The sequence below is a fragment of the Amblyomma mixtum genome, chromosome 1 (genome assembly GCF_055824585.1).
Source record: "Amblyomma mixtum isolate Tamu chromosome 1, ASM5582458v1, whole genome shotgun sequence".
NCBI lineage: Eukaryota > Metazoa > Arthropoda > Arachnida > Ixodida > Ixodidae > Amblyomma > Amblyomma mixtum.
Genome location: NC_143012.1, coordinates 303,779,790 through 303,797,538, shown reverse-complemented (window position 1 = coordinate 303,797,538; position 17,749 = coordinate 303,779,790). Strand labels below are relative to the sequence as shown.

General features: G+C 44.4%; 1 protein-coding gene across 1 annotated transcript in view; it reads left to right on the top strand.

Moving 5' to 3' along the window:
- The first annotated feature begins 465 nt into the window (after window positions 1-465).
- The window catches only part of LOC149372250 (lysosomal alpha-glucosidase-like), a 31,432-nt gene continuing 14,148 nt past the window's right edge, over window positions 466-17,749 (top strand). Inside the window, exons 1-9 of the mRNA XM_089566666.1 lie at window positions 466-525; window positions 5,720-5,814; window positions 8,530-8,846; window positions 9,449-9,594; window positions 11,187-11,352; window positions 13,723-13,819; window positions 15,302-15,540; window positions 15,944-16,075; window positions 16,643-16,753. Coding sequence (XP_089422792.1) covers window positions 494-525; window positions 5,720-5,814; window positions 8,530-8,846; window positions 9,449-9,594; window positions 11,187-11,352; window positions 13,723-13,819; window positions 15,302-15,540; window positions 15,944-16,075; window positions 16,643-16,753 — 1,335 coding nt within the window. The 5' untranslated portion in view covers window positions 466-493. The remainder of the gene's footprint in view (window positions 526-5,719; window positions 5,815-8,529; window positions 8,847-9,448; window positions 9,595-11,186; window positions 11,353-13,722; window positions 13,820-15,301; window positions 15,541-15,943; window positions 16,076-16,642; window positions 16,754-17,749) is intronic.

Here is a 17,749-nt window from a genome sequence, read left to right as displayed (position 1 = left end):
CCGTGTACTGTGCGGTTTCAGTGCACGTTAAAGTACCCTAGTGGGCCGAAATTATCCGGAGCCGTTTACTATGGCGTCCCTCAAAGCCTGAGCCACTTTGGGACGTTAAACCCCCATAAACTAAACCAATCTCATTGGCTTTCTGAAGGCCAATTATTGTTGATGCCATGTTTGACTCGTGCAAAGTCAGAAACCACCAATACGCAGTCATCACTGCTTAACGTCGCTTTATCACTGGGCCGCGAAGACGCCAAAACATGGCAAACAGAAAGGAAACTCCCCTGTTATCGCTGTCGGCTTCTTTGAACAGACGAATGGGTATATCGGCCTCCGGAAGTCTGCGATATGTCCGGAACACTTCAAGATGCGCTCGGCAGAGAAGATATAAGCTACGGGCCCTCTGGAGCTCTGGCTACGTTATAACCTCGAAGACTGGTCGCTCTATGCGACCGAGTTTTGTATGGTGGAGTCAGCTCCGGGAGCGCATTTTGCGATGCTAGAATTCTTCTTTCTTCTGCTGGCAAGGTGAGACAACTGCTTGGAACGCGTTTTGCGTCTACGGCGTTTAGACTTTGCCTCGCTAGAACCCTTGTGCGTTGTTAAAAATAGAGTTAGCGGCGGTTATAGCGAAGCTGCTCCGACAAAAAATGGTTTTAGAACGTTATTAGGAAGGTTTCTGATATTAAGAATTGAGTTGGGCGTGTCGACGTCGCCGTAAGTTAATAGCAGTAGTTGTACTAGAGGTATTAATAGTAGCAATAGTGGTGGTAGTAGTAGTAACAGCAACAGTAATAGCAGTAGTAGAATTAATAGTAATAGTAGTAGTAGTAGTAGCAGCCGCAGCAAAGAGTAGACAATAGTTTTAGCAGTATTAGTAGTAGCAGTAGTAGTAGTAGTAGTAGTAGTAGTAGTAGTAGTAGTAGCAGCCGCAGCAAAGAGTAGACAATAGTTTTAGCAGTATTAGTAGTAGTAGTAGTAATTATGGTAGTAGTAGTAGTAGTAGTAGTAGTAGCTGTAGTACTTGTAGTAGCAGCAGCAGCAGGAGCAGCAAAGAGTAGATGATAGTTTTAGCGGTATTAGTAGTAGTTGTAGTAGCAGTAGTAGTAGTGGTAGTAGTAGTATTAGTATTAGTGGTAGTAGTAGTATTAGTATTAGTGGTAGTAGTAGTATTAGTAGAAGTAGTAGTAGTGTTGGTAGTAGTAGTATTAGTACTTCTAGTAGCAGAAGCAGCAGCAAAGAGCAGACGATAGTTTTAGCAGTATTAGTAGTAGTAGTAGTGATAGTAGTAGTAGTAGTAGTAGTAGTAGTAGTAGTAGTGGCAGTAGTAGCAGTACTTGTAGTAGTAGCAGAAGCAGCAGCAAAGAATAGATGATAGTTTTAAAGGTATTAGTAGTAGAAGTAGCAGTAGTAGCAGCAGCAGCAGCAGCCACAACAGTAAAGAGTAGGGAATAGTTATAATAGTTCTAGCCTTAGCAGTATTAGTAGTGGCAGTAATAGTAGCCGCACCAGCACTGCTAAGAGTTTTACTAGTCGTCAAATCTATACTAGTAGAAGTAGCAGCAATAGTGAGAGGAGCAGGAGAAGAAGTGTTCTGTAGCAAAAGAAAACTCTTGGACTATTCAACACAGAATGACGTGATGACCTTCTTGCCAATAAGAATAGAGTATTGTTGGCATACCCACATTCTGACCAACGTGTTTGCGCCATCAAAAGTCATTTGATCAAGGTGGACCTGAGCCCGTATTGGACTGGAACTGAGGGAGAAGGAGGTGCCAATACGACTATATAATGCTTTGTCGCTAAGGTAGAGGAAGATGAAAACATTGGAAGCTAATGTGAATGACTGGCACTCGGTGTGCGTTGGTCAACCAGGATGGCCGGTGATATAGTAATCCAAGAGCCAGCCATTAACAATCAATCATTAAGTGGGGAGAATTTTGCAGTTTCGGCACCAATACTGTGGACGCCAGCTCTGTCTTCAGAGCTGCTTCAGAGTGCGAGGTTTTAGTGAAACTTAAAGAGCGCAGAAGCCTAGAAATAAATCCTTCATAGATTCTACGAATTGGCGACAGCAGTTCTCGGCTTGAAAATGTGTCGTGTGCGCTGACTGACCCTTTAGAGATTGCTACAATGACTTCTTTAGACTACATAAAGTGCAGTAGCCGCTGCGTTCGAGCGACACTAAGTGCAGTCCCTAGGTACGCGGCAGAAGCGTTAGCTATCGAACTACTTCAACTATCGAACTTCGAACTACTTCGCTATCGAAGACGCGTGACGACGTTCACGGGCTACTCGTGCACGTGCAAGTGCGGCCTCGCTGCAAGTCCTTTTGTCTCTGCGTGGTTTGTTGGTAACAACTTTATTGAACCCACTTCAGTAGATCAGGTGAGGTAGGGTGAAGGGGGATGAGGATGAGCTGGGCGGCGACTGCCCCTCGGGCCGCTCTAGGTGACCGCGGACACTACTGGGCCGCGGTGACCTTCAACGCCCAGCACACGATGCGAAGATGTAGCTCCGCCTGTGAGCTGCGCAGAGCAGCCAGCCATCGCTTCTGTGATTCCATCCCTTGGAAGGGAGGTTTCGATTTGTTTGGGCAAGTCTGACAGGTGTGTTTGAAATCCGCTCTGGTGCTTGGGCATAACTGATATGTTGGAGATTTTTCCACTCTATGTATGAGAGAGGATAGGTAAGGAATGGCATGGTGGCGGTTTGTAGGCGATGTCATGCCACCTGCTCGGCTTTGGTCAGGGAAGGGAGAAGAGGGGGGGGGGGGGGGGGGGGGGAAGATTTGGTGGGAGTTTCTATAATAATGCCTACTGACGTCGTGATAGGTGACGAGGCGGTCCCTCGCGCAGCGGAACGAGGGCAGGCTGTCCACTGCCCGGTTGACGAGAGCTCGGGCTTGCTCGTGGGCGGCCGTGTTGGCCGGGTGTTTACAGTACGCTGGAACCCATATAGGGGTGTTTTGTCGATTGGGAGGGGGAGCAGACTGGAGGATGCTAGCGGCCGAAGCGTGGATATTTCGTTTCGAAAAATTGCAGATGACTATCTTTGGGTCTGAGAAAAAAAAGTATATTGCTTTTGTCAAAAATATTTATGGGTAAAACCAGCAAACAAAAAAGGAGAGAAAGGAACAAAGCATGCGAGGGCAAGAAAGGAAGTAGGCGGGTACAACGCAAGACAAACAACTTTATTGGGCACTGTTCCCCGATGGCCAAGGTTAAGCATGCGCCAGAACCGAAATAGCCCGAGCAAACATTGTATCTCCTACACCACTCAAACACGCGGTGTCGGCTAGCCTTCTGCTTTTCTTACAGATAAAGAAGGAGGAGGAACAACCTTTAATCAGAATAGCGCGGCTTTTGCATCTACTCAGTGAAAACGGTGATGATAGAAGGGTGAAGTGAGTGCAGTGACCATTCTGCCGAGGAGCTTACAGATAAACAGTGCATGTTTTTGACGGGCTAGAATCCGGCATGTATCCGTGATGTCTTGTTCAGGCCACTTCAGTCCTGGTGGAAACGTTTCTCTGTGTCCTGGGGAACTGTGTCCAAGCAAGAAAAAAAAAGTTATTCCAGCGTCGTACCGTCAAGTGCTCTGTTGTGCTAGCATGTTTTATTTATTAAGGCGGAAGCCTTTAATGTCTCATCGTTGTAAGCAGCACTTGTGGACAGAAAATGTCACGCTTTTCAATTGGTGGAAACGGTCGTGACGTCACAGTGCGCGAATTTCAAACGGGGCCAATTGTACTTTGGCTAGTAACCATGCAACCAATTGAAGGGATCGTATAGTAATGCTCCAATTAAGTGGGACTGAGCTTAGTTAATTGCTTAATTACCCAATTAGCCTAACTAGTCAGGCCATATAAATAAATAAAACCGCTTAAGAAATTGGTCGAGCTCAGGAATCGAACCCCGGTCTTCGGCGTGAGAGACGAGCATGCTATCCACTCCGCCATGCCAGCTCTTTTTTTTTTTCTTTCATGGTATTTATTTACATGGTTTGTATACAAAGCATATATATACATATGTGTGTGTGCATATACACACACAAAAACAACTATTTACAGAGCACCTAGGTAGGCGCTAGGTGGCAGAAACATAATAGTAACATATTATAACTAAAAGGCCGGTAAAGATATACAGCGCATCAGGAGAGGAAACCAATCCGGTACAAAGTCCGATTTTTTGTAAATGTCCGTTACCTGCAGCAACATTCGGCTAAAGTGAATTCTGGGCGAAACAACAGGTTCAACGTTGCGATCTTGCATGCGTGTTTTCCAAAGACTATGAAGTCCAATCAGAAGAATCATATCATAAGGATTCGAGTCAGGTTGGGAAACAACAAGGTAGCGCACACTGTAGGAATTTAGGAGAAAATCTTTCTGTGGCGTCCTTTGCAACACATCCCAAAACAAAATCGCGTCTTTGCAGTCTATAAAACAATGTTCAATTGTTTCAGGCACATTGCACAAGCGACAGTTTACAGAAGACACAAAAATGTTTTTCCTATCGAGCCACGTCTTGACAGGTAGAGTTTCAGTGTGTAATTTATAGAAATTTCTCCTTGCACCAAAACATTTTTCCGCCATGCCAGCTCGATGGTTTGGAATGAACAAAGGCGCGTCTAGTGAATACGGTGTCTTCACTCACTCTCATCCTCCTCCATTCCCTTCCCGCGAGGTTTAGGTGTCCACCGACAAATGAGAGACAGATATATTTCCTTTCCTCAAAAACCAATTTACTGACGAGCGAGGCGTAGAACCGAATGGGCAATGGCGTTCTATGGACTCCTTGGCAGCGTTGCAAGACGCTGTCGCGTTCCACTCTTAGGGGCATCAGTGACCACACTTTAGGTCAAAAAAGTGCCCCCCCCCCCCCCTGAATTTTGTGAGAAAGTTACTGCGTAATTTCCTTTCCTCAAATACAATTTTCATTTTCTTCGTTACGGCTCCTCTTTATCTATCTTCTTTCACTCCCACTTCCTCCCTTCCTCTACGGTGCGGTTCAGGTGTCCACCGAGATGCCAGAGAATTACTGCGCCATTTCCTTTCCTCAAAAAGCGTTGCGTTCAAAGGGCAAGGCATCGCGCTGGACGGGTGGTGCTCCGTGGACTCCCTGGCAGCGCTACAACGCGCTGTCGCGTTCCACTCCTAAAGGCGAAGCTTAAGCGTCATTAATTAGCAGTTAATTAGTATTCAGACATTAATCAGTAATTAAACATTAATTAGTGATTTGTCATCATTTAGTAATTTGTACTCAATTATATGTGACTCCACCGGTGCCGCAGAAACAGCGAAGGTGGTGCGGAAAACGCTTCCGCCTCTACCCACTTTAGACAGTCAAAGTGCCCCCTGAATTTTTTTTCTCTGGCTTCACCCATTGAGTGTCACGAGCCAAGTCGCTCAGCAAGACATCGTTCTCACTATATGCGCATCTGCTGACACCGTATATGCATACAACTAGGTTTTTGAGAATTTCAGAGCACGCGGATGGTGCCACATGGTACAGACTAATTCATCGCACAAGCCACTGGCGTGAAGCAAAGCTTGAAGCGTGTGTGGCCCCCACCATAAAGACCCTTCCGTGAGAACATCGCTCGATTGGACCATGCACGAGCAGTGGACAGCAGTATAATTGAGTGAAATGTCACCATGCCAGTATTCAAGATAAAATTGATTGAAATGCTCCATTTTGAGTGAAAATATAAACTTTCTCAGCTCAGCGCTGTGCTGGCAGGGAGGCGAAGCGTCGTGGTCGCCGAACATCCCTTCCTTTCAACGTGGGCAGAGTGCCTCTGCTAATGAACTGAACGGTAAGTGCTTTAGCCCGACCAAATTAGCCATGTGAAGTGCAATTTTTTGGTTTGTTTTGCTCCTATTGTACTGCCGCATTTTTACGTTATGTTGTACTCATGCACTCCACTCCCCTCTGTAATGTCTCCTGGGCCCTAAAGGTACCGAAATAAATAAATAAATAAATAAATAAATAAATAAATAAATAAATAAATAAATAAATAAATAAATAAATAAATAAATAAATAAATAAATAAATAAATAAATAAATAAACAGTGGTGCAGCTTTCGTCTGTCACACGTACAACATTCTCGAGCAAAAAAATTTGAAAATGGGAAAGTTGTAGGATGCTGTAATAGGAATATTGAAGGTAATGGCCCATTCTGGCCTTGGACAATCGAAAAAAAGCCGCCGCGGTGGCTTAGCGGTTATGGTGCTCGGCTGCTGACCCGAAAGACGCGGGTTCGATCCCGGCCGCGGCGGCTGGAATTTCTTTGGAGGAGAAATTCTAGAGGCCCGTGTACTGTGCGATGTCAGTGCACGTTAAAGATCCCCAGGTGGTCGAAATTTCCGGAGCCCTCCACTACGGCGTCTCTCATAGCCTTAGTCGCTTTGGGACGTTAAACCCCATAAACCAAACCAAACCAAACCATTCTTGTGATATGTAGCGAAACCTTTCTTTTAAAGCGTTTCCATCGATTGCATCGAACAGTTAAGACTGCCGTATGAAGCCAATTGGGAACGCTTTTGAAGATAGAAAAAAATTTAATAGAAAAAATAACGACAGTTGGGTTCGGTGATCTGCGGATATATTGATTGTTATATTGAAATCATACATTATATGAAAAAACTTCGTTCATAAACAGTCTCCCGCTCAAAAATGATTTTGTCTAGAATGTTTGGTATGTGTGTACAAATAGATCTTTTCTACTTGTGGCAGCTTTATGTCAGCTATATTACTTTTCATTTAATGCATTTTATCGATCTTGCAACTATTCGCCCCCGCCCTCCAGCAGTGGCATCTGAATCCGCTATATGAATGTTAACGAATAAGCTAATGTAATACAGCATGATATGTTATAGGAGCATTTTGTTTCTCATTACTATACGCTTTAATAAACTTATGGAGTGCTACGACAGCATCCGCTATAGTATCCTCGGCGCAGCCATACCGTAGCCAAGTAGCGCCAGAGCTGCACTCGAAACGTCACATTGATCAGTGACGTCATGGCGAAGCGAGGTTAAACAACCAGTTAGCGCTGAACGGTGCAGCGTTTTTGATGGCCGCAAGGTAATTTTTTGTTTGTGAACCCGCTTAATTACAGGGTGTGCCCTCGCAACTTTGATAAAAAAACCTATTTTACTTGATCTTTGCCTCGTTCTATGTTGTTAATATTTGCTGCTAGTACCGTGTTTTCTCCGTTCAAGTGGCTTATACAACACCAGCTGCCCTCAAATGTTAGCCGGTATGATGTCGAACACTCAGAGCACACAGTGCTATTTTTATTTGTTTCCACGAGCCGATATTTCTGTTTAAATATTTGTAAATTTCTAACTGAGTGACAGAACTTGGGCCGTACCACCAGCTTCTTTATGCAGCAGTGTGTTGAAATATATTTAGATAACTGGCTAAAATTCTATTTTTCTGCTTGTTACGAATGCGAATGCTTTTAGGTCAGTGATGTGTTCCCACTGCCACATACAGAAGAACTTCTTCATGCACTTGTAGGTGCTACACATTTTTCTAAGTTTGGCTTAGCTTCTGCATATCATCAGATTCCTTTGCATCCAAATAGTCGTGACTTAACAGCATTTCTCACACATGAAGGTCTCTTGCGTTTCAAGAGAGTTTGTTTTGGCTTGGCATCTGCGCCCTCTGCTTTCCAGCAAATCATGGCACAAATTTTGAAGGACTGTTCAGGAGTGTTGTTTTACATAGATGATATCATTGTCTATGGCAAATCGCAAGCAGAACATGATAACAATCTTCGGAAAGTGTTAACTTCCATCCAGAATGCTGGTTTGAAACTGAACGATAAGTGCGTTTTTTCAGTTCAGGAACTGACTTTTCTTGGTCACAAAGTGACTTCACACGGCATCTCTCCTGTGCATGAGGCGGTGGAAGCTGTGATACACACTCCAACACAGCAGAATGTAACAGAACTAAAATCCTTTCTGGGTTTGACAGAATATTATGCAAAGTTTATTCCATCCCTAGCTACTGTAGTAGAACCTATGGGAGTTCTCTTACGCAAGAATCATCCCATCCTCGTCGTCAATGTGGTGTTGGCCGTCTTAGTAACGAGAGCCGAGTCCGTGCTGCTGTCCCATGACTAAGAAAGACCAAGACGCTTCATTGAACACAGGCAGCCTATATATATATATACATGAAAGGACGTCACAAGACAGAATCCAAGACAATCCACAAAACCGAAACAAGAACTGAAACAAGTACAGAAAACACATGAACCACAATACAACAGTCAGAGCTGTTTATCTTTTGCCATCTACCGATGAAGAGAAAAATTTTGTCATTTAACACAGTTTGATTGTTATGATGGGGCCTGCCTTTTAACGTTAACCACCTATTGTCTTATAGTGCTTATGTTATCATGCCACTGTATCGCGTACATGAGTTGAAAAAGCTTGGCGATTATGCTGATGGCACTATAATGCTCACATTGTTCTATTTCGCTTGCAAAAGAACGAGCTCTTATTATGACCTCCTTGACAGAACTGGGAATCGTATGTGACTTGAAGCGGCTCGAAGACCGTTTCGACTGTCACCCGGAGAAAGGCGCCACGCAAGAATCGTGCATCGCCAGGGGATGCTGCTGGAACAGCTCCAGAAGCGGCGGAGACGAAAATGCGGTCGTTCCCGTGTGCTTCTTTCCCAAGTTCTACTACGGTTACCATGTAGATTTAATCACCTTGCACGACTCCGGCGCCCAAATCAAGCTGTCCAGGAGGATACCGTCGGGCATCGACGCCGATGTGCAACATGTCGACGTTAATGTCACCTACTACGATCGAGACATCGCCAGAGTCACGGCAAGCCTTATTCGCTTCTTTTGATTCCGTAAGAAGGAAAGAACCGGTTTTTGATGGATCCTTAACCCCTTTTGCAAGCACCGTTAAGTTTCCTTTCCTTTAAGGGTATGCGGGGTCCTCCGTTTCTGATCAAAACCTAAATGTTTCTTATTTCTGCGCCCCGTAGCAATTTTTTTTTAACTGAGTTGGATCCTGTTTTCGCTCTTAAGCGGGCGTTCTGAAATATATTTTGCCTCTTAAGCAGTGGATCTAAGCTACCATGCGGTAACTGCAGGAGCTCTGGCCTCCTTTAACTGTTGGAGAATTAACCTTCGTTGTTTTCCTTCTGTACCTGTTTAAAATTCCCCCCCCCCCCCCCCCCCCCCCCCCCCCCCCCCCCCCCCTTACAAGACATAGCTTCCGGATGAGGTCATGGGTGTGAGCGAGCGTTCGCTAAAATTAGGGCTTTAGTTTCGGAACCTTAAAAGCGATCTTAATCTCCGCGTGTTGCGTGTCGCAATAGCATTTTGGTGATGACTCAGTGAGGGAGCTGATGGCGTGGGTCTTCATCAGTTTTGGGCAACGAAAAACAACTACAGAGCCGCTTGCATCTGACCACCCAGATCTCCGACGCAAGGCAGGAGCGCTTCGTCCCGCCGCTACCGGAGATACCGAACAAGAATTTCACAGGGACGACTAAATACCACCTGAAAGTTTCAACCAATGGCGTACTTCGCATCCGCCGAATCGGCGAGCACAACCAAACCTTGTAAGTTTTTGTGTCCGCTGATTGGGCAACGCGTCATCTGACGTTGACACGATATGTATTCGCTGTGTTTCCTTACGGTTTAGTATAAGCTAAGTGAGCCTGCCACATCCTCATACAGTTGAGAGTAAAAAATTCTAGCGCAAGTGATCGATCACTGGAGCGAAATAATCTGCACTTGCTGTTCTCAGGTTCACGAAAGCGCCAATTACAAGAATGGCAGTCATCGCTTATAAGAAATTCTATTTTTTCTTTTGTCCGCCAAGACTCTGTCGTCGGGGTCACTTGTGCTAATTAATCTTTTTCATTCATGACTACACGTTCTGTCCTTATCAAAGGGCCTCACGCTTTAGGATTTGCCGTTTGGTTACGTAACGAAGGTCTAGTTGCGTCCCTAATACTACAAAATTAACAAAGCACGGAGGAAAATCTTGCTTGCCGTCCAGAGACCTGAAGCGCCAAGGATGACACGTAAGTCACACGAAAGGGTCCAGAAGCAAACCGGTGCCCTCGGAACTTAAAAAAAAAGTATTTATTTGCGCACTAGACTATCGCGAAAGGAAATGGAAGTGCAAGTGACGAAGCTCTCTACATACGCCGTATATTTGCTTGAGCTCTCTTGGATCTTGAATGTATGTGAGTGAACCATAACTGGCCTTTTCTGCTGCTCGTGGAAATGAGTGTTTGATATTCGCTGAAGGAGACAGCAGCTGTTGAAGCGACTGTTCAGAAGTGAGAAGCTGCCTATGCAGTTGCACTTAATATGGAACGTTGGAGTACTACTTACCTCTTTGTCTTGCTTTGTTTTATTTGGTGAACAGTAAATATCCTTCCCTGATAGTGGAGTGACTCTGAAACGAACTTCGTGTTTGTTTGCACAGAATTACATCCCTTTGTATCCTTTGATCAATCACACGCAAAAAAAAAAAAATAAAGCCGAAGAGAAGGGAAACTGTCTATACAGCGCCTGCAGCGTGTTATGCCTTCCATGTTTCCAAAACAGATGCACAGGAGTTCCTCATACATGCTCGTTTCTAAGCTCCTCCGTCTCTAAGCGCAAATTTCTTCGATGGAAGTGCGTTTAATGTTAACGCGAGAGCGTTGAGGTTCTCGTTCTGCAGAAAATCCGGGGTCATCGTCGACGTTGTGAGCGAAAGCTCCCCGGAGAAGCCACCTAGGCGGGCCACTTTGGTCACGTGACCTTGTGGCTTCGTCACAACCTGCCCAGCGGATTGAGAGCAAACTGAGCACCGTGATAAGTGGCAGTTAAATTAATGATTGGTCGCTCGGGAAGAGCAGCCTGGTTCGCAGAAGCCCCACCGGTGGCAGCACTTTCCATGGCAGGACAGTGGCTCATCGCTTAACCGTTGCACCACTGCGCAGTGAGTTGTATGAGGACTCCCACTGACCCGTGAATGTTAATTAGAGAATGACCCATTTCGCATATATGGGCATTAATCCATTAACACTCAGGGCGGAGCTTAAGTGTCCGCTCCAATTTTTATAATGCTGCTTTTTGTTGCGAGAAACTCGTCCAGGTAAGGCACCGGTGTTGTTAGAAGCAAAAGATTTTCACCGGGTCGCGTTTCTTTTAGGCTTAATGTGGACCTGTCGCGCCTGGTGTTCACGGAATACTTCCTCCAGTTGACAACATTGATGCCAACGGACGTCGTGTATGGCCTGGGAGAACAGTGGACGTCCCTGCGACGTAGCTTCGATTGGAAGCGGTACTTCATGTTCACCAGGGACGGCGCACCGAGGGTAGGGTCTTAAGCAGAAAGCTGATGCGTAGCAACCGCCGGGAAACAGAAAAACAGGAGACACACAAATGGATGCGGACACCTGATCGCTGAGTGTCGGCTTCCTGTTACTGTATGAGAGTGTTTGTCCCATTTTGCTGCTTCTCGGCCTGCCGTCCAAACGAATTCGAGAAGTCCATCAAAAAGGCTGTTCTCATAAGGCTTCGTATTATCCAGTGTAGTCAAAGGAGGCCTTTAAGATGGAGTAGATTTGAAATAAGAGAATCACTTCGAGTAAGGGATTGCTCAATAGCATCCACCTGAGCTTAACTATAAGAAGTTTCCGATCAGCGGTTTCTCCCGGTGACGTGGTGGTCTCGTATTCGAGCCCCGGACTAGGTCAAGTTGTTCTTCGACTGCGAAGGTTCTGAAAAAGCTGTATAGCTTTTATTTGTATTTTTGTTTCTTCGTTTGCGTGAATGCTAATCAGTGAATGCTCCATTAAAGTATTCGCATTAAGCATGCATGAAACGCTCATAAAGGTGCAAGCCATGTTTTTGACAAGCTCTTGCAGGGTAATGCAGCTATGGTGCAAGCAGGTTTTGACGCCTGTCAACAGTCAACGAAGTCTAGGATACTATGCAGCTCTAGTTGAGGCACGAATTGAACCATCGAACTCCGATATGCCTGCTATACAGTCCGACAGTCCGAAACATGAATTATAGATGTCAGTATGTCGTGCGGCGAGTTAATGCGAAGTGGAGTGCTCGGTCCGTCTATTCATGAATTCATGAAGAAAATGGACTCCACCCGACTGTGAGGAAGACGACTTTGAAAATCCAAACGATAATGCGTGATGATGCAGAGTTGCAATCTTTGCAATGCCTCTACCGACAAAATGCGATATATTTTTAATGCGAGAGCATTAGGAGCGACATAACGGCGAAAATTGTCCAGTGTCGGTGTCTGTGTGAAGCCTTCACCTGCCAACTGTGGCAGGTGGCGCTTATGAGTCATTCCCGCTCTTCACCTGACGCCTATCCGCGTCTTATAATACTGACTATAATGAAACATTGGCTATTATAAAACACCGGCTATAATGAAACATTGACTATTATAAAACAACGGCTATAATGAAATACCAGCTATAATGACACACCAGCTACAGCAACTGGCGAGGACACTTGAATGACAGGTGACAATTGCGTTCTGGTGATGATAGTGGTTTAGAGATGTTATAAGCAGTGTTAACGGTAGCAGTGGTACATTTCGTGTTCTAGGCTGCGGAACAATAGCACGAAGGAAGAGAAGGTAGAGTGGAATGCTTTCGCATTTTCTCCGCATCAATCCAATTGGTCGCTGGTAGTTTTTTTTTCTTTTGCAACGTATTTGCGACGTGCCCCATGCTAAGTCACTAAGATAGCGAGATGTGTTCTTAAGAAGCTGAGCTTTCTTGCTGCCTCTTTTAAGACAAAGTATACTTAATTTTCCTGTACACTAAAGGGGAAACTCAAGAAAAGTGTGCAGACATGCAACATCTTGGTGGCGTTTTGTATTTCATGTACTGACGAGTCGCCAACTTAGACGACATTTTGATATTCATTTGGTGTGGGGACATTTTATTATTCACGAAATGTAGGTGACGACTTCCGTATGATCAGAACGATTTGTGTTATACAGATTAAGATATGAACACGCCACAGCTTTTTACAAACAATGCATGTCAGGAATAATAGTTGATGCTAATCGCTAACCTGATACCTATAACAATTAATGCTAATCGCGAACGTGATACCCCTGTGCTCAAAAGAAGGGTTGGCTCTCTCAGTCTGAAATATTAATATGAACGCATGCTTTCACCTATATGCGGCACAGTTCAGCTACCTATGAATGGGTTTACGCACATGGCGCCATCTACATTATGTTAGAGTAAACGGTGACATTTGATGCTCAAGGTTTCATTCTAGACAACACTGTTTTCAAATTATTGAGTGAATTAGTAGATTTGAAATTCAAGATGCCTGAGAGACCTATTCATAGGCACCCATGACGACAAGCCCACTTTTATGTTCAGTGAACGTAGAAAATGGCATGCCCTCTCATAACTATTGGTTATGGAGCGTGATCAACAGAAGTTGACTTTTTCCTCTGTTAGAACTTTCCTTTTTCTCGATTGTCATTAAGAACGATGCTTTGTATCGACTGACTTCGGTTAGCTTGCCACTGGATTTAACGAAGATAATCTGAGCGTGCTAAATCTCGTAGGATGACCCACTCACTTAGACAAAATTTTCACACTACATTACCCAGTGTATCTTGACGTTGTCATAGGATACCATCCTATGCAGCTTGAGGTTTAACCCTGCTTCGTTATTTCACGTATCCAATTCAGGCCAATGTCAACCTCTACGGGGCGCATCCTTTCTACGTTGCAGTGGAAAAGGGCGGACCCACCCACGGCGTGTATCTCCACAACAGCAATTTTATCGGTATGGTGCTGCTATCCGTTCTTGAAAGCACATGCCTGCTCTGAAACACAAAGTGTCCAGTGTTGTATGGGATGAAGGGTGTGTGTGTGTTTGTGGGTGGGGGGGGGGACTACATGTGAAAAGGAACAGTATGAGAGCGCAGATGGCAATATGAATTCAATTGCGAAAGACGACGAGAAACAAAAAAAAAAATCAGACGTATACAAGTGTTCAACATGATGATTGCATCTTTCAATGACACTGTAGCAAGGAAACTGTAATAGAAGAAAAGAAAACGTTAAATTTATTCAAACAGAACAGCTCTCAGATTTGAGATAATCTTAGATTAAGAGGAAACCGAGACAACTTCTGCTGGGCGATGATTACACACCAATCTGTACTTTTGTGTAGTGCGTAATCATGATCGTCATGAAGCTACAAGTACACAGATCAAAAAAAAGGTCTCTTCCTGTGTTCTGCTATTACTTGTATCCTGATTTTTCATACTGATCATAACGCTTGCGAAATCCATAACCCCATTGCTCCGTGTAATCCTTTGGTGCCGCGAATACGTTTTGTTTTCCTTTGTTAATCTGACAATTACCCGTATACATCGTACGCATCGTTGTGTCCAGCAAAATGTTCATTTTTCCTTATTATAGACTAAAAAATTATCACGTTCAGCTCACGCAATTACATTTGTAATCGCGGTTGTCCTCGCACTCGGTGCTACTGTCCTCATTTTCTTTTCAAGCTTTTTTCATCAGCCTCCGTGTTTTGATTAAGCCCTGAGGATCTCAAGAATAAAATTATTCTATAGTTATTTTTTCAGGCGCTTCGATTTCCACTGTATCGAAGTGGCCACGGCGTCCTGCTGCGTACGTGGGTTGCATTCACATGGAGGTGTAATGGGAAGAACGCGCACACGCTGAAATTTAGGACCGAGCTGAGAAATGCAACGGGTTTTAATTTCTTGAACAATTTCATTCATTCATTCATTCATTCATTCATTCATTCATTCATTCATTATGCCCCGAGCCAATCTCTGCGCCGTCCTCTACACCTCGAATGCAACTTTCGAATGTGAATATCGATTAGTTATTTTTTCCAGTGTTGTTGGGAACTTCCGTACTGTAGATATTATGTTAATCATTATGGCGAGTTCCACAATAATCTCAAGTAGTCTACGAGTGACTTTTACTGAGGCTACCCACGTCGACGTTCACTTCGTTCAGCGCAGAAGTCAGACTATCTGATTCTGGTATTCAGGAGCGTCTATTTGGGGATGACTCCACGTTTTCACTTGATTTTAACGTTCTGGCAACGGGGTGGACCATGAATAACCACGCCGAAAACTTCATACGTACCTACATGCAACAAAAGAGGACACTGCTGTGTTCCGTGGGTTTATAGTGTAACTGAAGAATGATATAGAGAGTACTAAACTTTCTACGTTCGAAACATGAAGCTCAGAGTGCCTGATGAAAGCATCTTTTTTGTCAGAGGTTCTCCTCCAGCCGACGCCTGCGGCTACCTTTCGCGCCTTGGGTGGCGTACTCGACTTCTTTGTCTTCACGGGCCCCACCCCTGGTGACGTGGTACAGCAGTACCAGCGTGTGGTGGGCCTCCCAGCCATGCCGCCTTACTGGGGCCTTGGCTTCCACTTGTGCCGGTACGGATACGGGTCGCTCAATAGGACCAAAGAAGTGATGCGAAACAACATCCGAGCCGGAATACCACTGGTGAGAATACGCTTTCAGTGTTTTGTGGCACACTCCACACCAAACGCCACTCGGCAGACGTCGTTCGAAAATCGCTAAGTCAGTGTCTGAACCCATTACTTCTTATCTCATTATCGTGCCTGTTGCTTTAGGCTTAAATTTTGAGAATATTTCGGCCCTTTATTACCAGACCGGGCATACCAGAACATGCAGCCGCATGATACGGTCAGGTCAAACGAATACCCTTTCGTAAACCTAAGCTCAAATAAGTGCAACTTACTGCAAATAATAGTGAGATGTACTGCATTTCTACCAAATTTCCAGAATTGGTTTAAGCCTTAGGGGTAATTGACACTTAAGAAATACGTGGGGCAATTGAATTCTTTAAAATCTGAGGTTGACCTTTTCAACTCGCCTTGAACAGGATGTGCAGTGGAACGACATAGACTACATGGACAGATGGAATGACTTCACCTACGACCAAGATAACTACGCCGGGCTGCCAGACTTTGTCGATGACGTCCATGACGGAGGGCGACACTACGTTATGATGTTTGTACGTACTTTCAGGATTCGCTTTTCTTCTTTTAAAACTGTTACACCATTCGCTGCCAGGGGTGATGTCGTTATATATGACAAGGACGCACAATTCATGTAGCTTTCCATGTACGAGAGCATTTCTCTCAGCTTTCTTAGAAAACCTTGCTGTTAAACGAACATACCCGGCCGCTTTTTTTTTATTTTACGTTGACCTCATCCAACATGACAGCATTATGTATAATGATGAGGTGACCAAGTCACAACTCGAATTTACTGAGGACGTTGGATTTATCAGTGAAATCGAAGCCTCCGATTTCCCGAAGCAACAAAAAGCCTTCTTGCCTCAAGTAAACGCAATCAACCGGCTATCGAACCCAGCTACCAGATTAGTTACTTTCGTACGTCAGCTAATTTTTCGAAAAACATTTCGACTGAGAGGAGACCCTGACGTGAGAAATATAATCACGTCAGGGGTGCGTTACGACTTAAACTTTCTTGCTCTGGAATGAGGGCTCGGGTGTGATTTCTATGAGCAGGAGTTTTTAGTCTCTCACTGAATTCTATTGCTTTTTTTCGCCTTTAGGACCCGGGCGTGAGCGGAAACGAAGCGGCCGGCTCCTACCCGCCATATGATGATGGGCTCGAGATGGATGTTTTTGTGAAAAACGCGACTGGTGCAATTGTGTACGCCAAGGTGAGCTAGTGAATAACGTGTTTGACTATTTGAGCGCTGCCTTTAGAAGAGTTTTACGTCGAACCACTGAAGTAACCGATTTCCAATTCATTACTCTGAGGATTCTCTTGTCCGTGAAAAGAAATTTCACAACAGCGATGTATTGCTGCGTTCTCGGCCAGAACTGCGGTTGCTTGTATCGAGGCAGTAAATGAGTATGTAAATACTTCTTAGGCAGTAAATGAAACAACAACTGGGTCAGGTGGGCGCAGATAAGAAATAGGCTCCATGGTACAGCGGGGATACAAGTATAATTGAATGCACCGCCAAAATGACAGGGGTCAATGTTAAAAAAAAAAAAATTGCATCTTTACTTCCAAGAGCTACACTGTGGGCTCTAAGGAAGGCCGTGGCTGAAAGATGTCGAATAACTTATCTTTGAATTTTCACTGAAATCTCTGCGCACAGGAGTTCTTGCCTTTCTCCCCTTAGAAACGGAACCTTTATTGGCGAGATTATCGACAGCAAGAGTGCACGCAGTGAAGAAAATGGGCTTAAAAAATAGGCTTAGTTTAGTTCATAGAGTTTGACCTCCCAAAGGGACTCACGCTATCATAGTAAAATAGAACATATTAATTGTCGATTATGAGAATATGACAGTGCTGGGACATTGTAGCGTGCTATGGCGTACAAGCAAATTAATATGCCACGGCAAGCGATGAGGCAGCTCGAAGCGTTCACGAATAGTTCGAGTCACTTAACCCACAGACCTTATGCGGTCAACTTTTGTGCCAATATGTCTAACAATTTCGGGCAAAAATTTTGAAAATTAGAAAATTGTAAGATGTTTTTGCGGAAATATTTAAGGTAATGATCCATTCTTTTGATATGCAGCAACATCTTTCTTTTAAAGATTTCTTTTAAAGATATGATCAATCGCATCGAACAATTGAGATTGCCATAGAAAACCAATAGGGTACACTTTTGACGATAGGAAAAGCGCTGATAGAAAAAAAA